General features: G+C 35.4%; 4 protein-coding genes across 10 annotated transcripts; 1 reads left to right on the forward strand and 3 right to left on the reverse strand.

Moving 5' to 3' along the window:
• Positions 1 to 4816: 4816 nt before the first annotated feature.
• LOC109214659 (uncharacterized mitochondrial protein AtMg00810-like) lies at positions 4817 to 6166 on the reverse strand. The gene is made up of 2 exons (XM_019378598.1): positions 6037 to 6166; positions 4817 to 5385 (listed from the first exon to the last, which is right to left on the reverse strand). The coding sequence occupies exons 1-2, from the start codon at positions 6164 to 6166 to the stop codon at positions 4817 to 4819; spliced, it is 699 nt and encodes a 232-aa protein (XP_019234143.1).
• A 2556-nt stretch (positions 6167 to 8722) lies between these two features.
• LOC109214660 lies at positions 8723 to 9211 on the reverse strand. Its single transcript, XM_019378599.1, has one exon. The coding sequence runs from the start codon at positions 9209 to 9211 to the stop codon at positions 8723 to 8725; it is 489 nt and encodes a 162-aa protein (XP_019234144.1).
• Positions 9212 to 12152: 2941 nt separating this feature from the next.
• LOC109214663 (polygalacturonase 1 beta-like protein 3) lies at positions 12153 to 14446 on the reverse strand. The gene is made up of 2 exons (XM_019378602.1): positions 14314 to 14446; positions 12153 to 14147 (listed from the first exon to the last, which is right to left on the reverse strand). The coding sequence occupies exons 1-2, from the start codon at positions 14386 to 14388 to the stop codon at positions 12309 to 12311; spliced, it is 1914 nt and encodes a 637-aa protein (XP_019234147.1). The 5' UTR covers positions 14389 to 14446; the 3' UTR covers positions 12153 to 12308.
• A 4290-nt stretch (positions 14447 to 18736) lies between these two features.
• LOC109214664 lies at positions 18737 to 21364 on the forward strand. Of its 7 annotated transcripts, none has more exons than XR_002066215.1 (7): positions 18737 to 19211; positions 19306 to 19551; positions 19792 to 19873; positions 20388 to 20602; positions 20701 to 20869; positions 20996 to 21062; positions 21126 to 21364. XR_002066215.1 is itself a non-coding variant. In XM_019378603.1 (6 exons), exons 1-5 carry the CDS (start codon positions 18961 to 18963, stop codon positions 20819 to 20821), a joined length of 915 nt encoding a protein of 304 aa, XP_019234148.1. In that variant the 5' UTR covers positions 18737 to 18960; the 3' UTR covers positions 20822 to 20869; positions 20996 to 21364. The 7 variants fall into 7 exon arrangements, 3 of the variants coding, with proteins under 3 accessions (XP_019234148.1, XP_019234149.1, XP_019234150.1); XR_002066217.1 differs by having other exon boundaries at positions 20996 to 21056; XR_002066216.1 differs by having other exon boundaries at positions 21006 to 21062.
• The last annotated feature ends 6266 nt before the right edge of the window (positions 21365 to 27630 follow it).

The raw sequence follows: 27630 nt of genomic DNA on the forward strand, positions 1-27630 counted from the left end.
AAAGTTCACCACTTCGCACAAACTAAAGCGAACAATCGCCCACGAATGGTATGACGACTTCGAAGAGAGTATCACCTTCGATAAGTCAGATGTCGACTGTTTGTCTTTCCCTCATTATGATGCTTTGGTCATAACTTTACGTATCGCTGACACTGATGTTAAAAGAATCATGGTTGATGACGGAAGTGGCGCCTGTATTATCCATCCAAGGGTCCTCGCGCAAATGAGGCTCGAAGATAGGATAATACCGCGTTGCATAACACTGATAGGTTTTAACAATGCAGTGGAACGAACCTCCGGGGAGGTATCATTACCGATTTTAGCAGGAGGAGTTACGCTGGAAACCACTTTCCACGTCATGAACCAAGAAACAGCCTACAACGCCATCATAGGACGCCCGTGGATACACGCCATGCGAGCAGTCCCCTCAAGCTTCTACCAAGTGATCAAGTTCCCCACCCCTTGGGGAATATTTAGCATTCGGGGCGAGCTGCGCACCGCGCAAGAGTGCTACCGAATCGCTCAAGACTACTCACACACCAAGCAGTTGAAAGGAGCAAGTGCGGAAGCATGTAAATCAGCCGTGTCGGGGGACTAAGGTCGACCCGACACGGGAAAGCCCATCAAAGATCNTAAATAATATATTAGGAGGTGTAGGACTAATCAGCTAGGACTGAGCTAGCAAATGAGTTATTGGTTCGGTTGAACACAGTAACATTGGCTCAAATTGTTAATTTGGAAGCTAATAACTTAAATGGATTAATCATAAATTGACAAACTTCAAATCTTGACTCCGCCATTATTAATTGTACGCGGTGAAATCAGAGGGCCCGATTTCCCGCCGTCGAGCCACCTCGAGGAGGTACCTCGAGACCCCGAGGACACGAAGCCTCAACTTGTCCCTCTCTTTCAGGGCTTGTCATGGTCCGATTCGAGGCCGAGATATAGACGTAAGGGGGGAAGCCCTCAAGACATGCGGTTGAGTCTAATAGGGCCGGCCTATCCATAGCCTATGTTGGGGCGTCGAGTCAAGCCATCACATCGTCATATTTCACAAATTAAATATACATGTATTCCGAGTTTCCTCTCCTATATAAAGGAGACTCGCCCTACTTACCTTTAGGGTATACGGAGTGAGCTGGGTGGGACACATGTTGTAGTAACGGCAAAGTTCCTCCGCCAATGGAAAATGGGGAGCCGTAGCCGATCAAAATGGGATATTCATAAAACGTACAGTATCCCGATCTATGGGTATTCGCGTAGTCCGCTCCTGCTAAAACCATCTCCACGTGAGTGGGTATATCATACGACGCACGAAGAGTATCTAAATCAGTTTGATTTAACTCAGATTTCTCCCAAGGTTGTTCGGGAGAATCCCGTTGAAAGTCCCTCCTAATAAGGAGTTGTTTCGGGAGCACGTTATCTACGGTAAGAGGGGTGAGATCCTCCCCTTTCTCTCCCTTATTGCCGCCGGTCGGAGGCGGTATGTCAGATGATTTATTATTACGAGCCCCCGGAGCGTTATCCCGTTTAGGTTTTGTCATGATTTCTGATTAAGGAGTGATGTACTACGCAACCACAAGTGTACTTTCAGGGAAGCGGTGATTTCTCGTAAAAAGGAAGCGTTTTCTTAAAATAGTTGGAAAACGTTTGCAGATGATCTAAAGTTAGATTAAGTTGAACCCTTTCCCTATTTATAGGGTTGGGTAGCGTTGAAATCGAAAAGGCAAAACCCTAGACAGGCGCGGGAAACCAAGCATCAGAACACCTTTTGTACTTCCTCGGGAACACGCGTAATGATGACGCCTGCATATGGTGACGTCATCTCAGGGAAGGGATTGCGCACCAATAGATCGACTAATTCAAATGATCGCCCTCCCCACGTCGTCGCCTCCAAACATGGTCAAAAATTTTCTAGTACAAGGATCATGGTTCCGTCCATCGACGACGCACTTCGTTACGTCACCAACGAACGGAGGGACTATCTGTATGGGGGCGAATTCTGCCCACTATGGTAGCAACGACCCACGACTAAGCAATAGCCGAAGTAGAGGGGACGACCTAAGAATATCAGAGCAAAAGCGTGTCCTTAGGTCTCGTCGTCTCCTCTAAAGCACGTGACCTATCCCTGTATTATTTTATTATTTTTGAGGGGGTTCTCTTGTTATATAAAGGAGAATCCCAATGTTGTAAAGGGGAGATCTTTCAATAATAAGCTATCTTTCTTTCTATCTCTCTCTCTCTCTCGAAACAAGTTTTCTCTTACTCTCTCTCGAATATCCAAGTTGTTGAAACAATCACAAGCATAATACATATTTCTAGGTCTAATTATATTCGATTACGATTTACCTTTGATTCATTTTGATTGTTTTCGCTTACAAAGTAATTAGTATCTTTTGAGCCAAACATACATTCTTGTTTATTTTTTTGTTTTATATTATTACTTTGAGCTATGTTTTTAACAATTTGTTAGCTTTATCAACCCTTTCCAAAACTAGACTTGATATTATTCCTTGGTAGCTTTTTCAACCCTCCCGAAATTAGATTGATCAAAGAAATATGTTATCAATACTCTTAACTCTTTAGGGAAGTAAGTTATTTTCTCTTCTGAACAAAATTAATTAGTTCCAATTGGTTTGGCAGAAAAATAAAGAAATGAGCAAAAAGAATAAAGTTATGCCAATTTGAAATTAACTCGATGTTTGGACTTTAAACAAGTTTCTTAACACTCAAAACTTGTTTAAGAAAGGAGGCCAGGTCAACATTGAAATTTGATAGGACGATTGCGGGGAGAAACAAGAAGTAGCAGAAAATTGTGAGGATTGGGCTTGATAGACTCAGTAGTGTAGGCCCGAAATAAAGGATCCATCATTCAACGAATCTGGCCCATGACTTCTCACTGTGGCGTAGGGTAGAAATTGCACCAACCACTCTAAAGGGCTGCTACTAAGGAATTAGCCGGTGCATCCTGGATTTCAGTTTTTCAGTTTAATTTTACAGGACAAAAATGTCCTGAGTTGTCCTGAAGTTGAAATTTTTAGTTTAAAATTTTAGGACAAAATAAGTACTGGCTAATTCTTAAATAGCGTTCTTGAAAATGGCTATTTGTGCACTTGCCCCTGATGTAGGGACAGGATAATCCAATTTAAAAGAGTATATAGTTATAGCATTTTGGTACAATCAGAGGCGAATTTATGATTTAAACTCTCAGTAAGGTCAGAAGTTCGAACCTTTGCTGAAGCGTCGAACTAAGAGCGTTTTGTTGAGATTATTTATAATATTTTAACTTAATGTAGTTTAATCTATATATATGTTGGAATTGTTAATTTGTGTTTTAACCCAAATAGCCTCCCACCTAATCTCTTAAACTTATATATATATATATATATATATGAAAGAAATGTAAATCAGATCTGTGAATTTTTCTCTGTGTGTTATTTCATCATCTGTATCAAATATTTATACAAGTAGCTAATCTAACAAGAAAAGAAAGATTCTAAATATATGTACACTTGTACAAATCCTATTGCAAGTTCTGCAACAGAAAATAACAAATAATATTCCTTTACAATGTATTTATATGTGTTGTATATTCTCTTGTTCCAGTTGTCCAAGTTGTGTAATCAAATGGCTGAGATTTAGCTTCACTTGGACGGTCAAGATGTATCCACATTTATAACCAAGAAAGGGCCCAAATAATAGAGACAACATAGAGATGTCCGAACTCTATCTATTTGTCTCAAACCTATCTGTCTTCTTCTTCTCTTCTGTAATCAAATCGCTTCTTCGATATTGCAGGTTCTACAGAATTAGCATAGGGCTTCCTTTTCTTCTTCAACATCCCCCCTCAAGTTGGAGGGGGGAGACAAAACCCCTAACTTTCTCAAGATAGATTAGTGAGAAGCCCCAGATAATGGCTTGGTGAATAAATCGGCCAGTTGATGTCGTGATGGTACAAAAGAGAGACTAATCAAGCTGGAAAGGAACTATTGTCGCACAAAATGGCAATCTAACTCAACATGTTTGGTTCGTTCGTGAAAGACGGGGTTACAAGTGGGGGTGTGCATATTTGTTATCGAAATCGAAAAAATCGAAACCTTATTGAAACGATAACGATAAGCATATGTACAAATCGATAATCGATAAGTAATTATCGATAAGGGTCAAAATCGAATCGATAAATCGAATGCACACCCCTAGACTGTAGACACTTGTTAAATGAGTAATTACCTATTTGTGTAGATTAACATAACATACAGAATGTATATATATTCCGCTACTATTTTGAAAGCGGCTATACAATATTATTTTCCCTAATCTATACCCTTTCCTTTACCCTAAGTCCCTTACCCTATTATTTCCTCTACCACATTTAAGGAATGATCATATTTAAAGATCAAGGGAATGAAGTTCAAATTAATGGAAAACAGAATTAGCCGTGATGATGTGTTTTATTTTGTTTTGTTTTTTATACCGTTGGAGTGTTGGTGGCATACATTTGATCCCTTACTTTAGTTTTGTTGCATGTGCTTGTTGACATAATTTTTATATTATAAATGGTGTTCGTCTTATTTTAGCTTCTTTTTGTCCATATTAGTTAGGCGCGTTTATAGCGATATACTTTCCGTGGAATCCCGCAAATTTTCTTATTGGTGTAATCGATAACTGAATCGATAAGCCCCCAAAATCGATAAATCAAAATCGAAAAAATCGAAACCTTATTGAAACGATAACGATAAGCATATGTACAAATCGATAATCGATAAGTAATTATAGATAAGGGTCAAAATCGGATCGATAAATCGAATGCACACCCCTAGTTACGAGCAATATGTATGGCGGCTTGACTGTCGGAGTGAATTGGAACATGAAGAGGTGGTGAAGATGAAAGATCATCAAGGAGACGAACTAGCCATATGATTTTAGCTGTAACGCGTCTCATTGAACGGTACTCTACCTCAATAGAGGAAAGGGAAACAGAGACCTGCTTTTTAGACTTCCATGAAATTGGTGCTCCCCCAAGTGTGATGAAGAAGCCACTCACAGACCGGCGATATTCTTTCCAAGATGCCCAATCCGCGTCGCAGAAAGCTAGTAAATCAAATGAGGGTCTTGAGGAGAGAAGAATCCCCTGGCCTGGATCTCGACTTAAATAGCGTAGAACACGCATGGCAGCTGAGAAATGAGATGTACAAGGGTGCTGCATGTATTGACTGAGAGAAAGAACAGCAAAACACAAATCCGGCCTTGTGTTGGTTAAAAATTTGAGTTTGCCAACTAGATGACGATACCCAGTAGGGTCTGCTAAGAAAGGGCCAACATTTGCGTGCAATTTGCATGATAGATCAAGTAGAGAAGTGACAGCTGCTCCAGAGTAATCAAACTCTTGTAAGAGTTCCAAGGTATATTGTCATTGACTGATAATGAATCCTTGTTTTTCTCGCAAAATTTCAATTCCTACAAAGTAGTGTATATCGCCTAGATGTTTGACTTTGAACTCTGTATTAAGAAAATCTATGATAGACTTGATTTCCTTGCAATCATCCCCAGTTAACAGAATGTCATCGACATAAACTGCTATTATAGAAACCAAATTCCCATTGCGTTTAAAGGATAGAGAATAGTCATTAAGAGAACTAGAATAACCTTTGTAACTGAGAGCCCCTACTAATCGAGCGTACCATTGTCTAGAAGCTTGTTTTAGACCATATAATGATTTTCTCAAAAGACAAACCTGATTTTGGTTAGGAGGAGTTAGGCCTGTAAGGAACCTTATATAAACCTCTTCTTGTAAGTCGCCATGTAGAAAGGCATTGTTAACATCAAGCTGTGAAACACCCTAATCTCGCTTGACTGCCACTGTGAGAAGACACGTTATTGTTGTTATTTTGACAACAGGTGAAAAGGTCTCGGAATAATCAATTCCCTCTCTTTGAATATCCCCCCTTACTACCAATCTAGCATTCAACCTTTCCACTGAGCCATCTGCCTAGTGTTTCACTTTATAAACCCATTTACAAGGCAATGGCTTCTTACCTGGTGGTAGATCTACTACATCCCAGGTATGGTTCTGCTCAAGAGCAGCAATTTCTTCTTGCATAGCTTTCTGCCATCCTGGATGAGTAGAAGCTTGTGCAAAAGTGGTAGGTTCTGATATAGAATCCATTCTTTGAATAAATTGTTGATTTTGTACTGATAATGCTCCAAACGAAAATGTAGTGGGTTTAGAGGGTTGTGCAAGACAAGAATTGGTGAAATCTGAAAGATAGATGCTACTGCATATGTAATCCTTGAGATATGCAGGTTTTTGACTAATCCTATCAGACTTCCTTAGAGGTGGTGATAAAACAGGAATTGGTGTGCTATAAGTGTGTTGTGGTGAAGGAGTGGAACTTTGGTAAGAGTTCTAATTGGTTCTGTTATGGGGATTTTAAGTAGAAAAATGGGGAAGAGAATGGATTGGCATCAATGTGTGGAGTAAAGAAAGAAGGGATAGGTGAATGGGCAGGACTTGGAGGAGAGGAAATAGAACTGGAGGTAGTTTCTGAATCTGAGGTAGGATGAATATCTGGAGAAGACACAGCTTGAACCCCTGAGTCCTGCACAACTGGAGTGTTAGGAAAGAAGGTGCTAGGTGAACTGATGTGCAGGTTTTTGAAAGGGAAGTTGTTTTCATAGAAAATAACATCTCTAGAGACAAAAACTTTGTTACTATTGAGCTCCAGAAGCTTGTAACCTTTTTGGTTATGTGCATAACCCAAAAACACACATTTGTTAGCTCTAGGATCAAATTTTCCTCTGTTGTGTGCTAGAGTAGAAGCATAGCACAGACATCCAAAACACCTAAGGAAATCATAAATAGGTTTCTTCCCAAATAACATCTCATAAGGTGTTTTTCCCTTAAGCACACTAGAAGGAAACCTATTTATCAAATAGGTTGCAGTCAAGATACATTCTCCCCAGTAAAGAATAGGGACTTATGATTGGAAGAATAGACCCCTGGCGACCTCCAAGAGGTGTCTGTGCTTCCTTTCTACAATCCCATTTTGTTGTGGGGTTGCTACACAACTTCTTTCATGAACAATACCTTGGCCTTCAAGAAAAGCTGCTTCTTGACTTCCTCTCCCTAGTTCCAATACATTATCTGATCTTATCCTCTTTACCTTCAAATTGAACTGTCTTTCCACCATGATTAAGAAGGATCTCAAGACTGAAAATGAATTGCTTTTGCAGCTTAATAAGAAGGTCCAAGTAGCTCTGCTGAAATCATCCCAATTGTTAAAAAATATCTGAAACCATTGTATGTAGGTGTCTTAAATGGTCCCCAAGTGTCAACATGAATCAATTCAAAAACAGCTTTGGTTTTGATGTGACTAGTAGGAAATGGCAATCTAGTTTGTCTAGCTTGATGGCATACATCACACACATGATCAAAATTTGATGGAAATTGAATGAAACTAAAATTTCTCATTACTGAAAATGGCAAATGTCCCAACCTGACATGCCATTGAAGTACAATAGAAACTGAATTAACTGACACAGGATTTTGAAAAGAAAAAGTACTAGGAACACAATTGGAATCACTTCTTTTTGGAATAGAAACTACGTTTTGAGCTAAGAAACTACTAGAGTCTAAAATTGTTTGGCTGCAGCAGGTATAGTCTATCTCTTATCTCACCAAAAGCTTGTCCCCTCCTCATTAAAGGGACCTGCAACATACATCCAATAGAGGTTAGATTTAAGGAACAAATGAATTGTACACAAAGCTTGTGAACTGATAACAGATTGTACTTAAAGGAAGGCACATAGAGTACTCTTTGAATAATCATATCATGTTGGATGAGAACTCTTCCTATATGTATGACATGCAATTGAAAAGAATTAGAGAGATTAATATGTAAAGGCATAGGTAAAGGAGTTATCTCTAGGAAAGAATTGGAGTCAAAACACATGTTTTCAGAAGCTCCTGAATCAATAATTCAAGTTTTAGTGTTAAAAACTACTAGACAGGTTCCAGAATATTTGAGTATTGTACCAGCCACAACATTTGCATTAATCTCTGTTCCTCCATTTCTTGTATGTCCAGTTTGCACCTATTTGATTAGGTTAACCAGCTCTAAGAGTTGTTCTTTGCTGAAATGCTGATTGTAAGTGTCCACTGATCCTTCACTAGGGGGATCATCTTCCTTAGCTCCAACTACTGCATTAGCCTTAGCTCCTCCCTGATACACATTTGATTTGGTGAACTGGAAGTCATTTGGGAACCCTATTAATCTGTAGCGGTCTGCCCTGAGATGTCATGTTCTCATACAATGGCTGCAACTCACATTTGGATTATATTTGGCCTTCCTAGGCTTGAACTTTTGCTGAGTGTTTCCAGATTTTTGTAATGCATTCCAAGTCTTTTGAGTTTGATTATTGTACTTCTGTGGACTCCTTGTTTGTCCACCTACCATGAAAGATGAAGCATCAGTGGGGTATTGTGGGTTGATGTATCCTTCTTTTTGACCTTCATCCTGTAATAGCAAAGAATAAGCAACATCCATGGTTGGAAGGGGGTTCATCATCAGTATGTTCCCTCTTGCCTGACCATATGTATCATTAAGTCCCATAAGAAATTGGACGATCCTTTGATCTTTCATAAATTTGGCTTACTTCTTCTTTCCTTCACACACACAATCACAGGTACATCCTAAGTGTGAGTTTAGAGAATCCAGCTCTTTCACAACTTTTTCAATTGGGTAAAGTACCCTGCTATGCTGTTGTTTCCTTGTACTGATTTTGCTATTTCCTTCTGTAGGTGATATAGTTTGGCCCCATTTGACTGGCCAAATCTGTGCTCAAGGCTACCCCAGAGTTCCTTTGCACTCTTTGAGTAGAGGACACTGTCACCAATATCCTTGGATAGTGAAATGAGCAGCCATGAAGTCACCATGTCATTGCACCTGCTCCAAAGTGCATAGTCTTTGAAAGTCAGAGATGGTGCAACACAACTCCCGTCTATGAAGCCTAACTTGTTTTTGGCTGAGAATGCTATAAGCACTGACCTTCTCCATCCGGGAAAGCCTCTTCCATCAAATGGTGAGTTGACAATGGTCATACCAGGTGCATCTGAAGAATGTAGAAAATAGGGATGATTTGTGTCATGATTTGGTCCATTGTTAGATGAACCAGAGGCAGTGACAACAGTAGGAGTCTCTGTTCCACTCATAATTCAGTGATTGGATTGAAGAAACAAGATTTGAGAGAGAGATTGAATGGATCAAGCTAGAGCTCTGATACCATGAAAGAAATGTAAATCAGATCTGTGAATTTTTCTCTGTGTGTTATTTCATCATCTGATCAAATATTTATACAAGTAGCTAATCTAACAAGAAAAGAAAGATTCTAAATATATGTACACTTGTACAAATCCTATTGCAAGTTCTGTAACAGAAAATAACAAATAATATTCTTTTACAATGTATTTATATGTGTTGTATATTCTCTTGTTCCAGCTGTCCAGGTTGTGTAATCAAACGGCTGAGATTTAGCTTCACTTGGACGGTCAAGATGTATCCACGTTTATAACCAAGAAAGGGCCCAAATAATAGAGACAACGAGGGGTGTTCATAAAAACTCGAAAAATCAAACCGAACCAAAAACCAAACCAAACCGACCAAAAAAACCGATACTTTTTGGTTTGGTTTGGTTTTGATTTTGAATTTTAAAAACCGATCAAATTTGGTTTGGTTTTGGTTTTAATCAGAAAAAAACAGGAAAAAACCGAACCAAACCGACTATAGGAGTAGCTATTTCAAATTTATTATTACACCTATATATATATGTATATTTTTATATAAAGTTTCAAAAATTTTATGGTAAATGTTAATAGTTTGCACTTTTAGTATAGTCTTTTACCTTTACATTCTAGTTTGATTGGTAGTTTTCTTTTGTTAAGTGTAAGAATCCATTTCGTGTTAAAAATAATATTTTTTAGTTGAGTCCTTAAATTATTCATCACTATTTGATTCAATTATCATCAATATATCTTGGTAAATAATAGATTTCTCAAAGGGCAATTGATTTGATAGTGTTACGTTGAAAATGTGGTCGCCGAAATATGTGTTTGGTAGTGTATGTCTAATATTTAAGAAAAAACCGACAAATAACCGAAAAATCGGAAAACCGACAAAACCCGACATAAACCGAATCGAGAAAAAACCGACTTAATTGGTTTGGTTTGGTTCTAATATTTGAAAAAACGACTTACTTGGTTTTGTTTCTTTTTAGGGAAAAACGGATCCAAACCGAACCATGAACACCCCTGGAGACAACATAGAGATGTCCGAGCTCTATCTATTTGTCTCAAACCCATCTGTCTTCTTCTTCTCTTCTGTAATCAAAATCGCTTCTTTGATATTGAAGGTTCTGCAAAATTAGCATAGGGCTTCCTTTTCTTCTTCAACATATATATATATATATATATATATATATATATATATATATATATATATATATATATATATATATATGCATGTATTGGTTCGAGAAAAGAAAAAAAAATGTTATGGTTGTGCTTGATGAGGGAAAAAATAATACTATAAATTTCAGAGCAACTTCACAAAACAAAGATGACATTTATAGTTGATTCTCAAATAAGATGGTTATTTCGTGAGACTCAAGAAAAAAGAATAAGATGCATCCAGTTAAAACTGCAGGGAAAAATTGAAGTCAAGGTAATGTAAGTTACATTCATGCAATATTTATCCCAAATGAGACTTCAGTTTAACTAACAAAGTTGTAACGCTTTGGCCTGATATAAAACATAATTACATCACATTATGATGCATTCCTTTGAGTGCACTCAAAGCTGCAAAAAAATTCATCTCGTCTTCATGCTTTTACCTTTTTACTGCTATAAACAGTATTTTGCAAAGGCGTGCGTATCTATTCGATCATCAAAGTTATGGCTCCACCTTCAAATTTTAGCCAAAAGAATAACTCAAAATGATGAAACAGAAGCAAAGGACAGACAAAATGTCCTGTGTACAGCAGCCTTTGTTACTTTACGCCCTTGCTTCGCGAAAATACTATTCCAGTACTAATATTGTCACAGTCCATATAACCAGTTTTTAAGTAGTCTTCTACACTTCTATTATTATCATCTCTATGTTAATTAATACTCCCTATTAGCTCGTGCACGCCCCTTACCCTTAAGAAAGATTAGTTTTTGATTATTTTATCCTTATTAAATGTTTTCTTAATGTATGTGTCATCTCCGTCTATGACATTATCCATAATTCCATATATATATTTTTACTAAATATGAATGCAATTGATTAGTTTTATAGAAAATATGAAGAGACACCTAGGATAATTAACAAATCAGTACTACAAACTCTTCCAACAGATAAATGGCATTCATCTTTCCTTCAAACAAAATTTCAAACGTGTTTTGAAAATTTTCCAACTAGAATATTGATTGCAATAGTGTAAACATGATTAAAGTGTTAAGATTACAAGCTAGGACTTATTGGTATTTGGATAAAATTATCCATAAGTAATGTGTTTGTAGTCTTCTAAGATACTCCTTCTGGTCCACAATAAGTGACCAATTTGCTTTTTTATTTTGGTCCAAAATAAGTGTCCATTTATATAATCAAGAAAGAATTCAATTTGTTTTTATAAAATTACCCTTATGTACATATCCCTAAAAAAAATTCTTACTCCTCACATTAAATATTTAATTAAGGGTAGTTTAGTCATACTAAGTATTTTTGTATAGAATTTAGTATTTTCTTAATGGGCATGCTAAAAGGAAATTGGTCACTTATTGTGGATCGGAGGGAGTAATTAATTATTAAGGGTAAAAAAGGAAAAACATAATCAATTTCGTCTTGAACTTCTAAAATGTCAAATAATTTGATACAAATATTTTTAGTAACCACGACACATATTATGAGATGGAGAAAGTATTTCACTAACCGAAACAGAAAGGATAAATGCCACACACCAAAAAAAAAAAAGTTATACAGTAGATGACTTCTTATTTTCTAAAACGTTATATATAAGTGGATTCGATTACCAAAATGACTAATATTTGAGATCGAAGATAGAACTCTCTAAAAAAGAAAATCAACTTCACTTTTATAAGGTAAAAGAAACGCACATTTAGGAGAAAACACAATCATTAAATGCCTTCAATACGAAACCTCGTCATAAATAGTGGGACTACAAAATATCCTTTATGGCTGTGGAAAACATACAAGCGAAAATTAAAATAAATACTGGAGTAGTAAAGAGCCACTTTGCAATCAATTAGCTAATTAATCCGCCGTGGCCCAAGTCATATCATTCTCAAAAATCCAATGGCAGACTTCAATACGACCAGGACCTGACCCTAATGCCACGAAAGCTCCGTGACCTGGACTCCATGCTGACGTGTCTATATGACAAATGGCAACACCATGATTTATTTTAGCCTTTGTCTCTACGTTAAGAATGTCTGCTTCGTAGACCCTAACTTTTGGAACAGAGTGGCAGTAATACAGTAGGTAAGGGTACAGGCTCTGATGGCATGACACTGATTGTGTCACTCTTCCACCGTTGATTCCCTTGACTTTCCCGATCATGACTTTCTCTTTTGACCCGACGACATTATCGGTAGTCCGTACCACCACATTGTGGCCTAAAACTGATACGGCAAAGTCGATCATGTCCTCCACGGAGCCAACGCATCGCTTGGTTTCGCCTTGGCTTGGAGCACGCTCGCACTCTGCAAGCACGTTCACAATCACGCGCTCCATGGTAGAGTTCTCTTGCGCGTGGAAAAAGGTCTTGAGATAGGATAATTCTTTGGTAGAGAACGGTAATTTAGATGAAATTGTCCGGGGCAAAAATGACCTTCCGGGCATTTTGTCACGAATGTCGGGCATTTTCATAACTGTCCCTTCCTTCAGCATGGATTCTCGAAAGAATTTACCCTCTTCTACCCATTTATTTACGGATTTGCCACTGGTCTTCAAAGAACCAACCGTAGGAGCGCTTTTTTTGGTGTATCCCGCAAAATTGACACCCTTTGGAGAATACTCTTTGAACGAATTGTTGAAACCATAAATCTTGAAACCAACCGAAGGATCTTTAGCTCCTTTACCATATTCTTTGAAAGTGTCTTTTCCTTCATTAAATGATTTTCCATAATTTACGAAATTTGCCTTTCCAGAACTGGAACCCTTTGCGTAAGACGTAAACGTGTCAGTACCTGCATTGGCCGAATCCCTATAACTTGTGAAAGTGTCTACTCCACTGTTTCCACCAGCCCCATAATTCTTAAAATTATTGTTAGGGTTGTTGGAATTTGTAGAGTAAGCCTTGAACGAATCATTTGCAGCATTGCCCGATTCCCCATATCCATTGAACGATGATCCAATAACATTGGACGTGTCACCATACGTAGTAAACTCAGCAGGCACACCATTTCCATTTTTGGCGTAGCTAATAAATGCTTCCTTTCCAGAATTAGTATCACCAACATAGCTCGTAAATGAAAGCTTATGATTGTTGCCGTCTGAATCGTAAGAAGCGAACCGAAGATCTGGGACATTGACACGTGGCATGTAGTTTTGGAAAGTTCCTCCTCCGCCAGTAGCTCCGGCGGCGTAGGAGGTGAAATTGCCGGATGCTACATTACCGTCCGCCGCGTAACTATTAAAGTCCTCGCGGTGGCCGGTGGAGCTCCGGCTGTATTTGGTGAAATCGCCGCTGGCGAAGTTGACGCCATCTGAATAGTTCTTGAAATTGTCTCCTCCACCTAGCCTAGAGGATCCATAGTTGGCGAATTTTTTGTTATTGTAGACAGCAAAATTTGCATCTTTACTAGGGCTTGGGTTAAGGTATGATTTTGAATCAGAAAAACAGAATAACTTGGCGGAGGAGCAGAAAGAAGAAATGTGACCGGTGAGAGATTTTTGGGTGGCGAGACTGGTGTAAAAGGCGGCATCCACGGCGGAGAGCGGTGAGGCTTTGGAGAAAAGGAAAGAGGGTATAGGGAGTTTGTTGGAGATTTGTTTGTTCCAATATCGAACAAGTGAAGCTTTTACTGTAAATGGATTTTCTTTAGGTAATAATGAATCTTTTCTTTGTTCATTTGTTTGAACCAATGAAGCCTACAAGAAAAAATGAAAAAGGACTGTAAGAGACAAATTAGAAGGTTAAATATAAAAGGTTTAGGGACAAATTAGAAGGTATGTATAGAAGATCTATATGCTACATAAATTTCAAATGAGAATATAAAAAACAAATGTATGTACAAAGCTAGTTAGTTACACTTACAGTGGAGGAAGAAGAAGACAAGAAGAAGAAGAAGAAGAAGAGAAGAGAAATCTTGAGCTTGACACTTCTGTCCATTTCACCTTTGGCCTCTTCTATGTTTTGAGTCGTAAGGTTGTGGAGATAACGACATAAATAGAAGATCCAATGGACAATTTCCCGTACTTTACTATTTTACTGAGGTTTTTTTTTTTACCGCTGTTGATTTTATAATTTAATTCTTTTACTTTCGGTGTAGAATATTAATTTGCGTAACTTATTTAGCAAAGAGACAAAGATTCTCATTGTCCAATTCATATATTCTTTTAACGAAAGAAAAGAAAGCAGTTCTGACTCAGATCTAAATAGAGGAAGTCAGTAAACTAAACCAAAATGAGATTAGCTAAATGAGCAGCTTTTTTTCTTTTTCTTTTTCTTTTTCTTTTTTAACAAAAAAGCAGCTCCCTTTTTGTTCAGATATAATCCCAGCCAAAGAGATATCCGCCTCGCCTCTCCTCATGCGTCATGTAAGTTATGCATTATTTTCATCTCTTTTTTCTTCTGTTTTATTTTACTGCGAACTATTTATCTTTTTGACTATTCAATTTCAAGCGAAAGACTATTATTGGTGGTGTAGTTCGTAAGATAACCTAGTTATGTGAATTTGGACGGGATTGAAAAGATACCTTTCAAATTTTGTTTTTTATTTTTTGGTAAAAAAAAAATGATGACCGTTCATGAGTAGGTAATGACCAACTCACGATCTAGAATCAATGAGTGTAGAACAAGTATTATATTTTTTTTTTTTTTATATATTCTAAATAGCTTTGTTTATGCACATAATTTAAACCACGAGAATTAAGTCTATTTGAACTGGAGAGTTCATCCTAAATCCACCATTACTCTCCCCCATGCAGGAAAGAAAATGGCAACCCATTCCATGAATCATCCCGTGTTTACGTAGGATCCAGGAAAGGGTCGCACCTTAATGCAGTGTAATGTAAGCAGTCTATCCTAATGCAAGCATTAATGGCTGATTCCAGGGGTAGATTTAGGGGGGCGGAAGGGGACCCCCTTCGCCGAAAAATTACACTGTATATATAAGGCAAAATCTGATTTTTACCTTTATATATTAAGTTTTGAACCCCCTTAACATAACCCAAAAGTGTAGTTTAGTGGTCAAGGGGGTTCAAAGTCTTCATAAGGTCATAGGTTCAATTCCCACTAGCTACAAAAAAAATTTTGAACCCCGTTCGTGGAGATCTTGCCTCGGATATAATTTTACCATTGTTCACTTTTCTTCCATGATAATCATAGTACCCAAATGCAAAAAATACCATCTTGGGAAGAAGAAATGGGACTCTTTTGATACTCAAGTATTGTACTCCAACATCTGCTCTACCCAATACTGTTCTGAACTTACAACTGTGAACCTGAGAGAGGTTAATTGAAGGGTTGCCCACAGCATGCTTTTGATATTTGCATTCAACATTTATCTAAGGATAACTAAAATTAGCAACTAGACAAGTTGGAGGATTGCTGGACCACGTTATCAAAGCATTAGTGTCATGCGCAGAAAACAAGACATGCATATAACAGGGCACTACTACTGACTACTGAATAAGATTCCGATAGGACACGAACATCTAAGCTTTAAACAAAGAGATGCTGTACTGTAATTCAACTTAGTATAAAAGTGAAATTAGTAATTAAAATTAAAATATATTACCTGATCATATAACCAAGTTAAAATAAAATAGTGTGAAATTTGCCGCAAAGTGTATAAAAGATCTAGCAGTAATTTTAATAAGCTATACAAGGAACAATCTCAGACATGCTTCGTTTTTGACCAATTGTGAAATCCTTTTTTTAATGGTGTCAGTGACACCACATTGTTATCGAATCTTTGTGGGTTCGTCGTTTGATGCAGCTATTTCTGTGCTAATAGTACCTATTGCATCTAACCATATGCCATATCCACTATGGTGGAGCATTTGTTTTTTCCTATTAGAACTGTGGGCGGCAGTAAATCGGATTTTTTTTAATCAGGGAACACTGGTTAAGAGCAATCATCGCCAAATTATTTTGTCGTTTTAAGTCAAAAGTTAAAGAAAAAATTATTATTTTTAAATATTCTACTCCAGCAAGTTTGTGTCAAATATAGAGTTAAATGAAAAAGTATGCTCTCTCTGATAAATTACTTTGAATTTTTAGTTGGCCGAATGGTGGTTTTTAAATCATGGATCCACGATGACATCTAATTACTTCACTAATTTTATAATCGTTAATGCCCATTGTCTTGATTATAGTGTTTACTTTAATCTGCAAAGCTTGTCAGTTAATGCCCACTTGCTCTTTTCATTTACATTATACAAATATACGATCACAAAGTTTATATATGCATATAACGCACACACTACGACACTATCACCAAGAAAATTTCTTAATAACTGGAATTGTTTTGCTGTTCTTTTGAAGTATTTTCTTCTGTAGTTTTTTTTTCCTTTCAACAAGGTTTAGACTCGTAACATGTTTGACGACGTATGAATGAGAAAAATAATGAAGATTGTTTTTGGGCCAAGATAACGTAGGTTTGAGTAGAAAAATTTTAATAAAGCGCTATCTTTTGGTAGTAATTAGCTATCTATAGATACCATTTACTATATTACGGAATATAGATACCTTTTCTGTGGTTATAAGATGTATTTGATGTATTTAAGTTATTGTATTCATGAATACAATAGCAAAAATAAGCGTGAATCAAGGAAGTCCAGCTAATCAGTTGTTGTATTCGAGTGTATTCGACTGTATTCATGGAGTGAAACATGGGATTACAGCTGGACAGATTATTGTATTCGACTGTATTCACGGCATGAAATAGGGGATTACACTGTTTTTAAAACAGAGTGTGAATCAATTAACATAATAGACTCCTAATATAACTCAACAAACTCAATTATAACACACAATTTTTGTATTTTTCAGTTATAAAAAAGATTCTCAACCGCAAAATACAATGAAATAGATAGAATACAGAGGGATACATTGAAATACAATGAGAAAAAAAGACACTGAATACATTGAAATACAATGAGAAAAAAAGACACTGAATACAATGAAATACATGGAATACAACGAGATACTTTGAATTACAATGAAAAAAAAGATAGTGAATATAAAGAAATACATAGAAATACAGCGAGATACATTGAAATGCTTTTAAAAAAAGGGTAACAGAATCTTCAAATTGCTCAATCCCAAACTTCAGACTTCGACAACCCATCGAATTCCGACCATGATTCCATAAGCAATTTGAATAGGTATAATATATGAAACTGACTCACCTTACATGTAACGTTACAATATTACAAAATGTCCATTTATACATGGGATGCTGACAATTCAATCCTTTCATAATCAACAATTAAAGAGGCTAATCTTTGTTGTTTGAACCAGTAAGTATCTTCGCGTTTCAAAGTGAGTTCTTGACCAGTGGGACAAACAATTTTTTTTAAAAAAAAAAATTTAGGATGAGAAACTTTAGACAAGAACTGGGTTTCTCTCAACCGGATGCGGGAGCCGGAGCAATTTCTGAAGTGGGCTTTGCACAAATCCGGTGGAAGGAGGAGGAGATCGGAAATTTTAATGAGATGGGGGAAGAGAATGAGATGTATCAAAATAGAGAGAGAAAGAAAATAGTGTAACTGATTAGCGTATTTAGTGGCTTAGGGCTAGGAGGTAACCAAAATTAAATATTTTGCTATAAACCTTAAAAGGTATCTATAGAATATAATTTATTTAAATGGTATTTATTTAAAATAAAGAAGGTATTAATCTTTGCCATAGGAAGTAAAAATTCCTTTGAGAAATCTAGTACTAACATGTGGCCCATTTCAGATGTTAGCCTATTTAGTGAAAAACCAAATATTTTTAGTCTAAATTAACTGAATATATGCATGTTAGTGATCACTCACAAGCAAATACCAGAAGAAGATTTAGGCCACTCTTGTTGTTTGGGCCTAAGAATTATGGCCGACTATTTAAGTTAATTCTTCAATTTTAGTTGCGGATGTTGATGATGTTCTCCTCACCAAATTTATAGGAGCAGGTGATGTTGTCAAAGTCTCGAGCAAATTGAGCTTTGTGCTTGAAATGATTATGGACTGTTCGTGAGCTTCCAGTTAATCTATTAAGACAATGACGAAAGTAGTTAACGACTTTTTGTACATCTCAGACGTGTTAAGTAACATTGTTGATGGAGAGTTACCTACCCATCACATCATAACCTTAGCAAAATATCCACAGAAATTGCAAGAATTTATTAATTTTTACCTACCAATTACATTTTTAGTCTCTTTAAACATAGCAAAAGCAAATCTTTATGACCATATTAGAGTACTTGCAAATATTAAGCTTCAATATTTGAAACTATTAAATACTTTATGGATAAATGGGGCCAAAAGAAAAAGAAAAACAGAGAAACAGATGGAGGAGTTCTAAGACTATAGTAAAGATATTTTTGTTGTGTGGGTGTTAGCTAAGCATCATAAAAAATTGATCTTTCCCGTCACTCTCATAATCTCAACTACACATTTGTTGTTGTGCTCTTTCTTTCCCAGCTTCTGTCATGAAATCAGAAATCAGTTAAAATCCAGTCAATAAACAACAACAATGGTAAAAGCTTTTACCTCCAATACCAGTCTTCCGCCATGTAATTCCTCTGAACCACCACCAATCCCATTTCATCCTCAATTCCACCTGAAACCCAGCACCCGCCGTCACCTTATCACCTCACTTTCCATTCTAATAACTCCATTTTTCGCTTATCCAAAGCTTAAGTATGACCCACTTAACCCATTTTCTTTACCAGTATCAAATGCTCGAGGGCTTTTTCAAATGCCACCTGTTCGCCTCACCAACCGGTAATTCTTGAATTTTTTTCCTTTTTTTTTCAATTTGCTTGAAAATTTTGAATTTTGTGATGAGCAATGTATAATTGGTTGAGGTGATTTGCAGGTATTTTTTGGTGAGAGCAGGGGAGTCAGAATATGAGAGTTTGGGGATAATTAACACAAACCCAGTTGCGAAAACATCTGTGGATAATGGTCTGTCTGAGAAAGGGAAGAAACAGACAGTGAGGGCGGCGTTCGATTTGAGGGAAATGAGAGCTTGTGAAGGAAGTTGTTGGATTTGGCCATCCATTACTCAGAGAGCATATCAGGCTGCTGAGATTATCGCTGCTGTTAATGGTGTCAATCGAAGGTATTCGCATTTAATAATTTTCTCAAAGTAACAGGAATTATTTTCTTGAAATTCACTGTTTTTTATGTGGACATAGTCTCAATAAACTTTGCATTTGATTTGAGGGCTACTGTTAAACGCCAATGCTAACACAATGCATGGTTTTGTGATAGTTCATTTCTTTTTATTTTTTACCAGAATTATAATTCAGTTGATATAACTACTTCGTTTTTTTTTATACTTGATTTGGTGGTGTTGCAGCCGTATAGTCCCTGAATATAGTTTTCTGGATGCTCGTGGATTGGGAGCATATGAGGGGAAAAGTTTGGATACATTATCTGAAGTAAGATGCTGCCTTTCTACTCAATCACCTAATTAGTATTACTGTCTCTCATTTTTGAGTTAAATTAAACATTGACACTAATATATGTGCATGAAATGTATATACTTATATGACTTATGTGCACCGATGGTGGGGAAGGACTAGTTATTTCAGCTGAAAGTAAAATTTTGATCCTATTAACGATCATATGAGGGGACAAATAGAAATTTTCAAGAATTTGGGGATCCATGCATGCTCTACTATTTTCTGCCAAGGGATCAACAATGAGTCATTTCTCTTCCCTCAGAGAACTTGAATTACTCTTTCTGCTCAATTTTGCCTCCAAACTACTAATTAAACTCGTATATATTGAAAATGATTCAAGAATCATTGCAACACTCCCCATTTCCCCTTACCCTACATAAATTAAATTTGAACAAAAAAAGTAAAAGGGGAGGGAGAGAGCCAGCACTGAAGAACCAAACTGTCCTAAAAATATGACCTGTTTAAATAAGTTGCAGATAAAATGTTGCAGGTGTATGAATCAGATAGCCTTTCTCCGAATATAAAGCCACCCCCTACTGATGATGGAACACCTAATGAGAGTGTTTCGGATGTCTTTGTTCGTGTAACACAAGTTATGTCGGTTCTTGAAACTCAATACTCCGAGGACACAGTCATCATAGTCTCACCAGATTCTGACAACTTGACAATTCTGCAAGCTGGTTTAACAGGGCTTGATCTTCGAAGGCAAGTGGCCGCTACTCTGTTGCTTGCAGCTTAGGTCACTCCGATATTCAAATGGCTTTTGCTTTCTTGTTGACATGTTCCTCTGATCATATTTGCAGGCATAGGGATCTGTATTTTGGGCCAGGTGAAGTTAGATATGTTGATGCTAGCAGCATACCTACCTATAAGCAACCTGCGTCAAAAGTTTATAAATGCTTAAATCCCCCTAGCTGTACATGACATTGTACTCCAAGTTTGGATTTTGGTATTTTGCCAACAACAATGCAGGTGAATATGTGCATTTTTTCAACTATATATTGTTCATTTTTTATATATCAACGCTGAACAAAGTCTTGACATTCTTCTTCCAATGGTTTCATTCTCTGAATTCCAACTGAAGCTTTACTTAAAAAGTTCTTTACAGGGTGGCAGCTATAGAAAATTTGTCCACAGGAACGTTTACTCAGTGTTACATGTAAATGTGAGTTGATTCACTGCAATATAAAATTATTGTCGCAAATGCTAAATATTTGTCTTTCAACAGGATCATTTCTCATCATTGTTGGTTAAGATGGGCTCAGGTAGCTGTATGCATTTCCCATGTCCATGTCATCAGTACTTAGTCTTGGCAAAGCAAAAGAATTCTTTCTTTTCTGTTTGTAACCCAACAGAAAAAATTGAGGTAGAATTATGTAACCGAATGAATAGTAACTTACATCTTTCGTCTAATGCGACTCGTGCTCATTTTAAATTTCTATATTGGAATATTTCAATTGGCCTCTATTTATAACTCCTGTTTTCCACAAAGTTCCATCGATTCATCCCATTTAATGATTGCCTTTTATTAATCTAAGTGTTACACAGATGAACAAAAAGGAGTAGAAATTAGTTTAATTCCTTTCTACTTAGCTTTTCATATGAAAAGCTCAACACAATTAGACGTATCCAGTTTTTATGATTCATGTTCTATGAAGTTAATGATAAAATTAATGTTCTAACACTTGAAATTTGGTTGATGCATATTTCATAAAGAAAAAATTGATGCGTTAACGCATCTGAAGAATTTTGACTTAAAAGTTTCCCGCTGGGGACGTACAAATTAAAGAACTTTTGGACATTTTGCTTTTAATCTTTTAATAAAAAGAAAAGAATCTTTAATGCGCAGAACATGGAAAATGGACTACGTACGTTTCGCCAATCCTAATCAATTTTACTATTTCCGTCTTTAGAATTTAAGTTTTGTTTATATGAAATTACCTTCTACCAAAAAGTTTTGACAACATGATACAAATTTCTTATTTTTCACTTTTTCTCAATTAGAATGACTTCTACATGACACTATATTTTGAATAAACTGTAGTTGAAAACTCAAACGGCGCTGGGCAAGAGAACATAGCATATCTGCAAAGTTTCAGTTTGATGATTAGAGATTTAGCTACAGAATTAATATAAACCAAGTATAACATCGTCTTTATGGGACATCTTAGGTGTTGTGATATTTAGATATGTCTATGAGATTGTGACTGATCATACACGTGGCGGTATTATTAAGAGCGACTTTAAACTATAGCTAAGTTGGGGAAAGCTTACATAAGCAAATTCCAGATATATCATCATGTATTATTATGTCTCCAGCAGTTCATTCCAGAGAAATCTGGAACTATGAACTTTCTCTCGCTTTCAACTTTTAAATAATGTTTAATCATGCGTCATTCTTTGCATGCTCCTTAATTTAATCGATTAAAACAGATGGCTTTATACTTTTACAGTCACCAGGAGATCAGCCTTTTTTTCGACCTCTTTCCGACCCTTATCGAAGCTTCAAATAAATTAGCAATTAACTTTTGGCAGTAAACAATAATTATTACCGCTCTTTTTCCCATCTAATTCCCCAAAAATACTAGTAATATGTTTGTTCAAGCATATTGATTAATTTTCATATTTTCTATTTTTAAGTTTGGGCCATACTCCTTTTCTTTTTGGATCTTTACGGATAAAATTCACTGTTTACTTTTTTTATCTATATATATAGATTATACATCGAATATATATAATTATACATATATTATATATTCATTGATTATTTCTAGTTTAAGCAGTTCAGTGTGCGGCTATTTGGGTTAACTCTTTTTTTATTTAAAAAAGATGACTTGCGAGTTGTGAATTTTGGACATAGTGATGTGGTACATGTTTGTCGAAGTGTTAACTGTACATTAATGTTAATTTTTTGGTCTTTATAGTCTTATTATGAACATCAAATTAAGAAATGTGACTAAACGGCGAACAAGGTAAAATAATGAAAAAGATAGTACATACTCGATGCTTTTAGTGCACTCCAAATCGAAGGTCATTTTCAAGCTGATTTGCTCATTACTTCTTTTTCGCTGGGGCTACGTTTATCAATCATATCTCGATAAATAATTTAATTTTCCAAGTTAGGCTAACCACACATTTAACTCAAATTGGGAATTGCTAGGTATATGACGCAAATATATAACTTCTCAAATTACGATAACCAATTATTAAGAGTAACAAAATTAAAACGAAAACATAATCGACTTTCTGTTCTTTTCTGTTGCGAAAAATAATACAACAAGACTGGATCAGTAGAGTGGGTGGGAAATGAAAGCGATGGCAGAACTAATTTGAAACTCAACTTTAAGGCATGCATGCTCAACTTTAGCTGCATATATATACTCATTTCTTTTTCACATTTAATGACACAAATAATTTTGTACGGAGATCTAGACAAAATTGAAATTAGAATTAGTCACACGTGATATAATACTTCATTTTTTTCATTTTATATACATTTTTTACATTTACTTTTTAATAAAATTGTCACATTTTAATATTTAAAACTCTTTAATTTTTGACATTTTTATATTGCTTTTAACGCCTTAATTGTCCATTACTCCATTCTATAACTTTTGGTTGAATAATAAAATAAGAACACTTGTCTAGAGAGGAAATAAAATTGAATGTCATATTAGTCTTCTGACTAAAAAAATACATTTGAACAGTTCATCACCCTTAGGGAAGTAAACATTATTTTTCTTATGAACTAAAAAAGAAAGATGAATATATACATTTTGAAAATGAACGAATCAAATTTAAGAGCTAATTTGAGTGGAATTCTGTAGTTAATTAATCTATTAGTCAGACTCATAAAAATAATAAAAGAAAATTATTTTAATGATTTATTAACAAAAATATCTTGTATTCCTATAAGTTATTGAAATGTAATCACTAATATTATACTACTTCTCTTGCCGTCCAAAATAAGTGACAGACTAAAAGTGGGCGTTCGGACATAAGAATTGCAAAAAATTTTAAAAAGTGAATTTTATTTTCAAGTGAAAATGGTGTTTGAAATTAGAGTTGTGCTCGGACATGAATATAATTTTGGGCTGTTTTTGAATTTTTGTGAGTAATCTGAGTGAAAATTTTGAAAAACAGTTTTTTGGAGTTTTTAAAATTTTCAAAAAATTCTAAAATTCATCTTCAAGTGAAAATTGAAAATTTTATGGCCAAATATTGATTTCAAAAAAAGTAAAAGAAATTCGAAAAAAAAAAGTAAAAAAAATGCTTATGTCCAAACGGACTATAAGGTTATAAGAAGCATATTACTGGATATTTATTGTACTTGATTCTTTTTTTCTTGTTAGAGTTTAGCCTTTGTGAATGAATCTTTTTTACCATCAAATTAAGCTGATCTATAACACTATATAGTTGATTATAAGAAACATATTAATGTTAATAACATAATAATATTAGAACATCATAATTAGATGTGGCAATTTGAGCCCAAACTCATTCAACCCGTTCAATTCACTAGAGATTAATGGGTTGGACTACAAATATTTTAGCTCATGGGTCTATTTGGGCTAAGCCCAAGTTAGCCCATTATTTTTAATGGCTCATTCTGACCCATTAAGCAGCTCAAATAAAACCCATGAAACTCACCAAAAACAAAGGGATCCCTACCCAACTTATCTAAAAATTTAGGGAAATTTTCGTATATATACCATATATGAAACTATATTACCAAATGTGTTCATAGTTTGCATATTACCATTCATGCTAATAGTATTTCTACATAATATATACAATGCATTAAATAAGGAATCACTGTAGCTTTCCTTATTTTGCCGCGCTAAAAAAGGGGAATTAAATATTTTCCAAATCTTCCCCAACGCAAATCACGCACAATAATAACTATCATTGACTTCGTTACAAAATTTCCGCACTCTGTTTTTGCTATACACTCTGTTTCATCATTTTCTCTGATTTCAGAAATCAAAATCGACAAAATCTTCTACAATTCTTCTGCAACAAACACAATTATGTCCAAATTTCAGTAATACAAAGTAAAGGAAAAGGGAGCAGCAATTCCACCATTGACAACCATTAAAAAGCTTTGAAGCTTTAAATTGAAATTTGGGTTTTCAAAAATCATTATTTGTTTGGATTGGGTGTTGTTGCAAATAATTGGGAATATGGTTTGGAGTTTATATCTCAATTTTGAGGGGTTTTGGTGAAGATTAGACTTGGTTTTGGCTGAATTTCGGATTGAAACTCGTAGAAGAAGAAGACATGACATACATTATATTGCAGAAATTGTAAAAAAAATTGTAGACTGTTGTTTATTTATTTTTCTTTTATTTATTTACTTATTGTATGAAAGTTGAACAACATTGTATAAAAATTGTAGTTAAGTGGATGATTTAGTTCTGTTTTGGACAAAAATATGTATCAAAAATGTGAAACATACATTTCAGGGGAAGCACGTCGAGTCCAAATATGTACCCAGTTTGTAGATATTTTGTAGATAAATTGTAGATTATTTGTATTCTGATTGTAGATGCTTTATTTTCTGTCTTCACAAATAAAAAACGACTAAAACTTCTACAAATATTATGAAAAAACGCAATTATGTCAAAAATCTCAATTATGCTACAATTGAATGGGAATTGGGATATAAAAATTCAATGTACCCAGTTTGTAGATATTTTGTAGATAAATTGTAGATTATTTGTATTCTGATTGTAGATGGTTTGTTTTCCGTTTTCACAAATCAAAAACGACTAAAACTTCTACAAATTTTCTGCAAAAAGCGCAATTATGTCGAAAATCCCAATTATGCTACAATTGAATGGGAATTGGGATATTAAAATTCAGTGTACCCAGTTTGTAGATATTTTATCGATAAATTGTAGATTATTTGTATTCTGATTGTAGATGCTTTATTTTCTGTTTTCACAAACAAATCTTCTGCAAAAAATGCAATTATGTCGAAAATCCCGATTATGCTACAATTCTGTGATTCTCCTATATGCTCTTGTTACTCATTACGAAACTACTATGCTAAATATGGAATCCAAAAAAACATGACGAAGGGATAGATCTTCCTAAGAAATTTTGTAGATAATTTGTAGAAACATTGAAATTCTGTATTTTCATATTAATTTTTCAAATAATATGTAGTTTTGTTGTAGATTAAATGTAGAAAACAAGCCATTGTGAGTCTTATTTGACTCATTCCTCACATTCAACCTATTCTACAAATTCACGCCTCTTTAAATACAATGCAAACATACTTCTTGAATTTAAAGGTATAGCAATATATATAACTTAAAAAACATCTTCTCCTCTGCACAAGTTCGCTCCAAAACAGATGAAGTGGAATAACAAGCTCCGATCAAAACTTTTAACACAAAAACACAAAGCTCAAAAATAAATAAACAACGGTCTACAATTTTTCTACAATTTCTGCAATATAATGTATGTCATGTCTTCTTCTTCTCCTTCTTCGAGTTTCAATCTTAAATTCAGCCAAAACCAAGTCTAATCTTCACCAAAACCCCTCAAAATTGAGATATAAACTCCAAACCATATTCCCAATTATTTACAACAACACCCAATCCAAACAAATAATAATTTTTGAAAACCCAAATTAGAATTCAAAGCTTCAAAGCTTTTTAATAGTTGTCAATGGTGGAATTGCTGCTCTCTTTTCCTTTCCTCTTATATTACTAAAATTTGGGATTGCGAGATAGAGAGAGACGTAGAGAGAATTCTCAATTCTTTGCAACAACATCCAATCCAAACAAACAATGTCTTTTGAAAACCCAAACTCGAATTCAAAGCCTTGGCTATGGAAGAAATAATGGAATTTTGATACAGAAATCGTGGGTGTGGGAGGGAAACGTGGGTGAAGGTGTGGGAATTGGAGAGAGAAACGTGGGGGGAGCGGTATTAGAAGGAATATACGGTACCATTAAATTAGGAGTGTAATTAATACCCTTAAAAACCACTAATGGTATATAATTGGTAATTAGGTATACTAAATGTAATTATATCAAACCTTAAACATTGAGGGTAATATAGTTTCCTATATGACATAGGAATGTAAAAATTCCTAAAGTTTACTTAGTTGCTCCTTTTTTTTTGTATTTTCAATTTTTTTGTATTTTTTTTATTTTTCTGCACGATCCACCCACTCCTACCCCCTACCAATCCACCTTGCACAAACCCCCTAAAAAATGTTTTTTTTTAAATATATTTTAATTTTTCTATTTGTTTATTTTTCTGCACCACCCACGTCACCCATACCCCCCTACCGCCCCCCTTAAATTTTTATTTTTTTTACTTTTTTTTATATTTTTAATTTTCTATTTTTTTATTTTTCTGCACCACTCACCCACCCTATACCTAACTCGTCCCTTCCCCCCTCCCCCAACCCCCCTAACAATTTTTTGTTTTTGTATTTTTCAATTTTTATTTTTTTATTTTTCTGCACCGCCCATCCACTCCCCCTACCCCAACCCGCAAAATTTTTTCAACTTACACATTTTAAGATAAAGGCTTTTTTATGCAAAATGAGTATGGTTCTAAAACATGGGTCAAATTGGCGGGTTGGGCTATGACCCATTGTTTAGCCCATATTGACCCAGTCCATCTTAGCCCAAGTACACTTTGGGCTGGGTTGGGCAATGACCAATTTATTGACCTAATCCATCTTGACCTGCCCAAATTCAGCCCAACCC

Source organism: Nicotiana attenuata, unplaced genomic scaffold, assembly GCF_001879085.1.
Source record: "Nicotiana attenuata strain UT unplaced genomic scaffold, NIATTr2, whole genome shotgun sequence".
NCBI lineage: Eukaryota > Viridiplantae > Streptophyta > Magnoliopsida > Solanales > Solanaceae > Nicotiana > Nicotiana attenuata.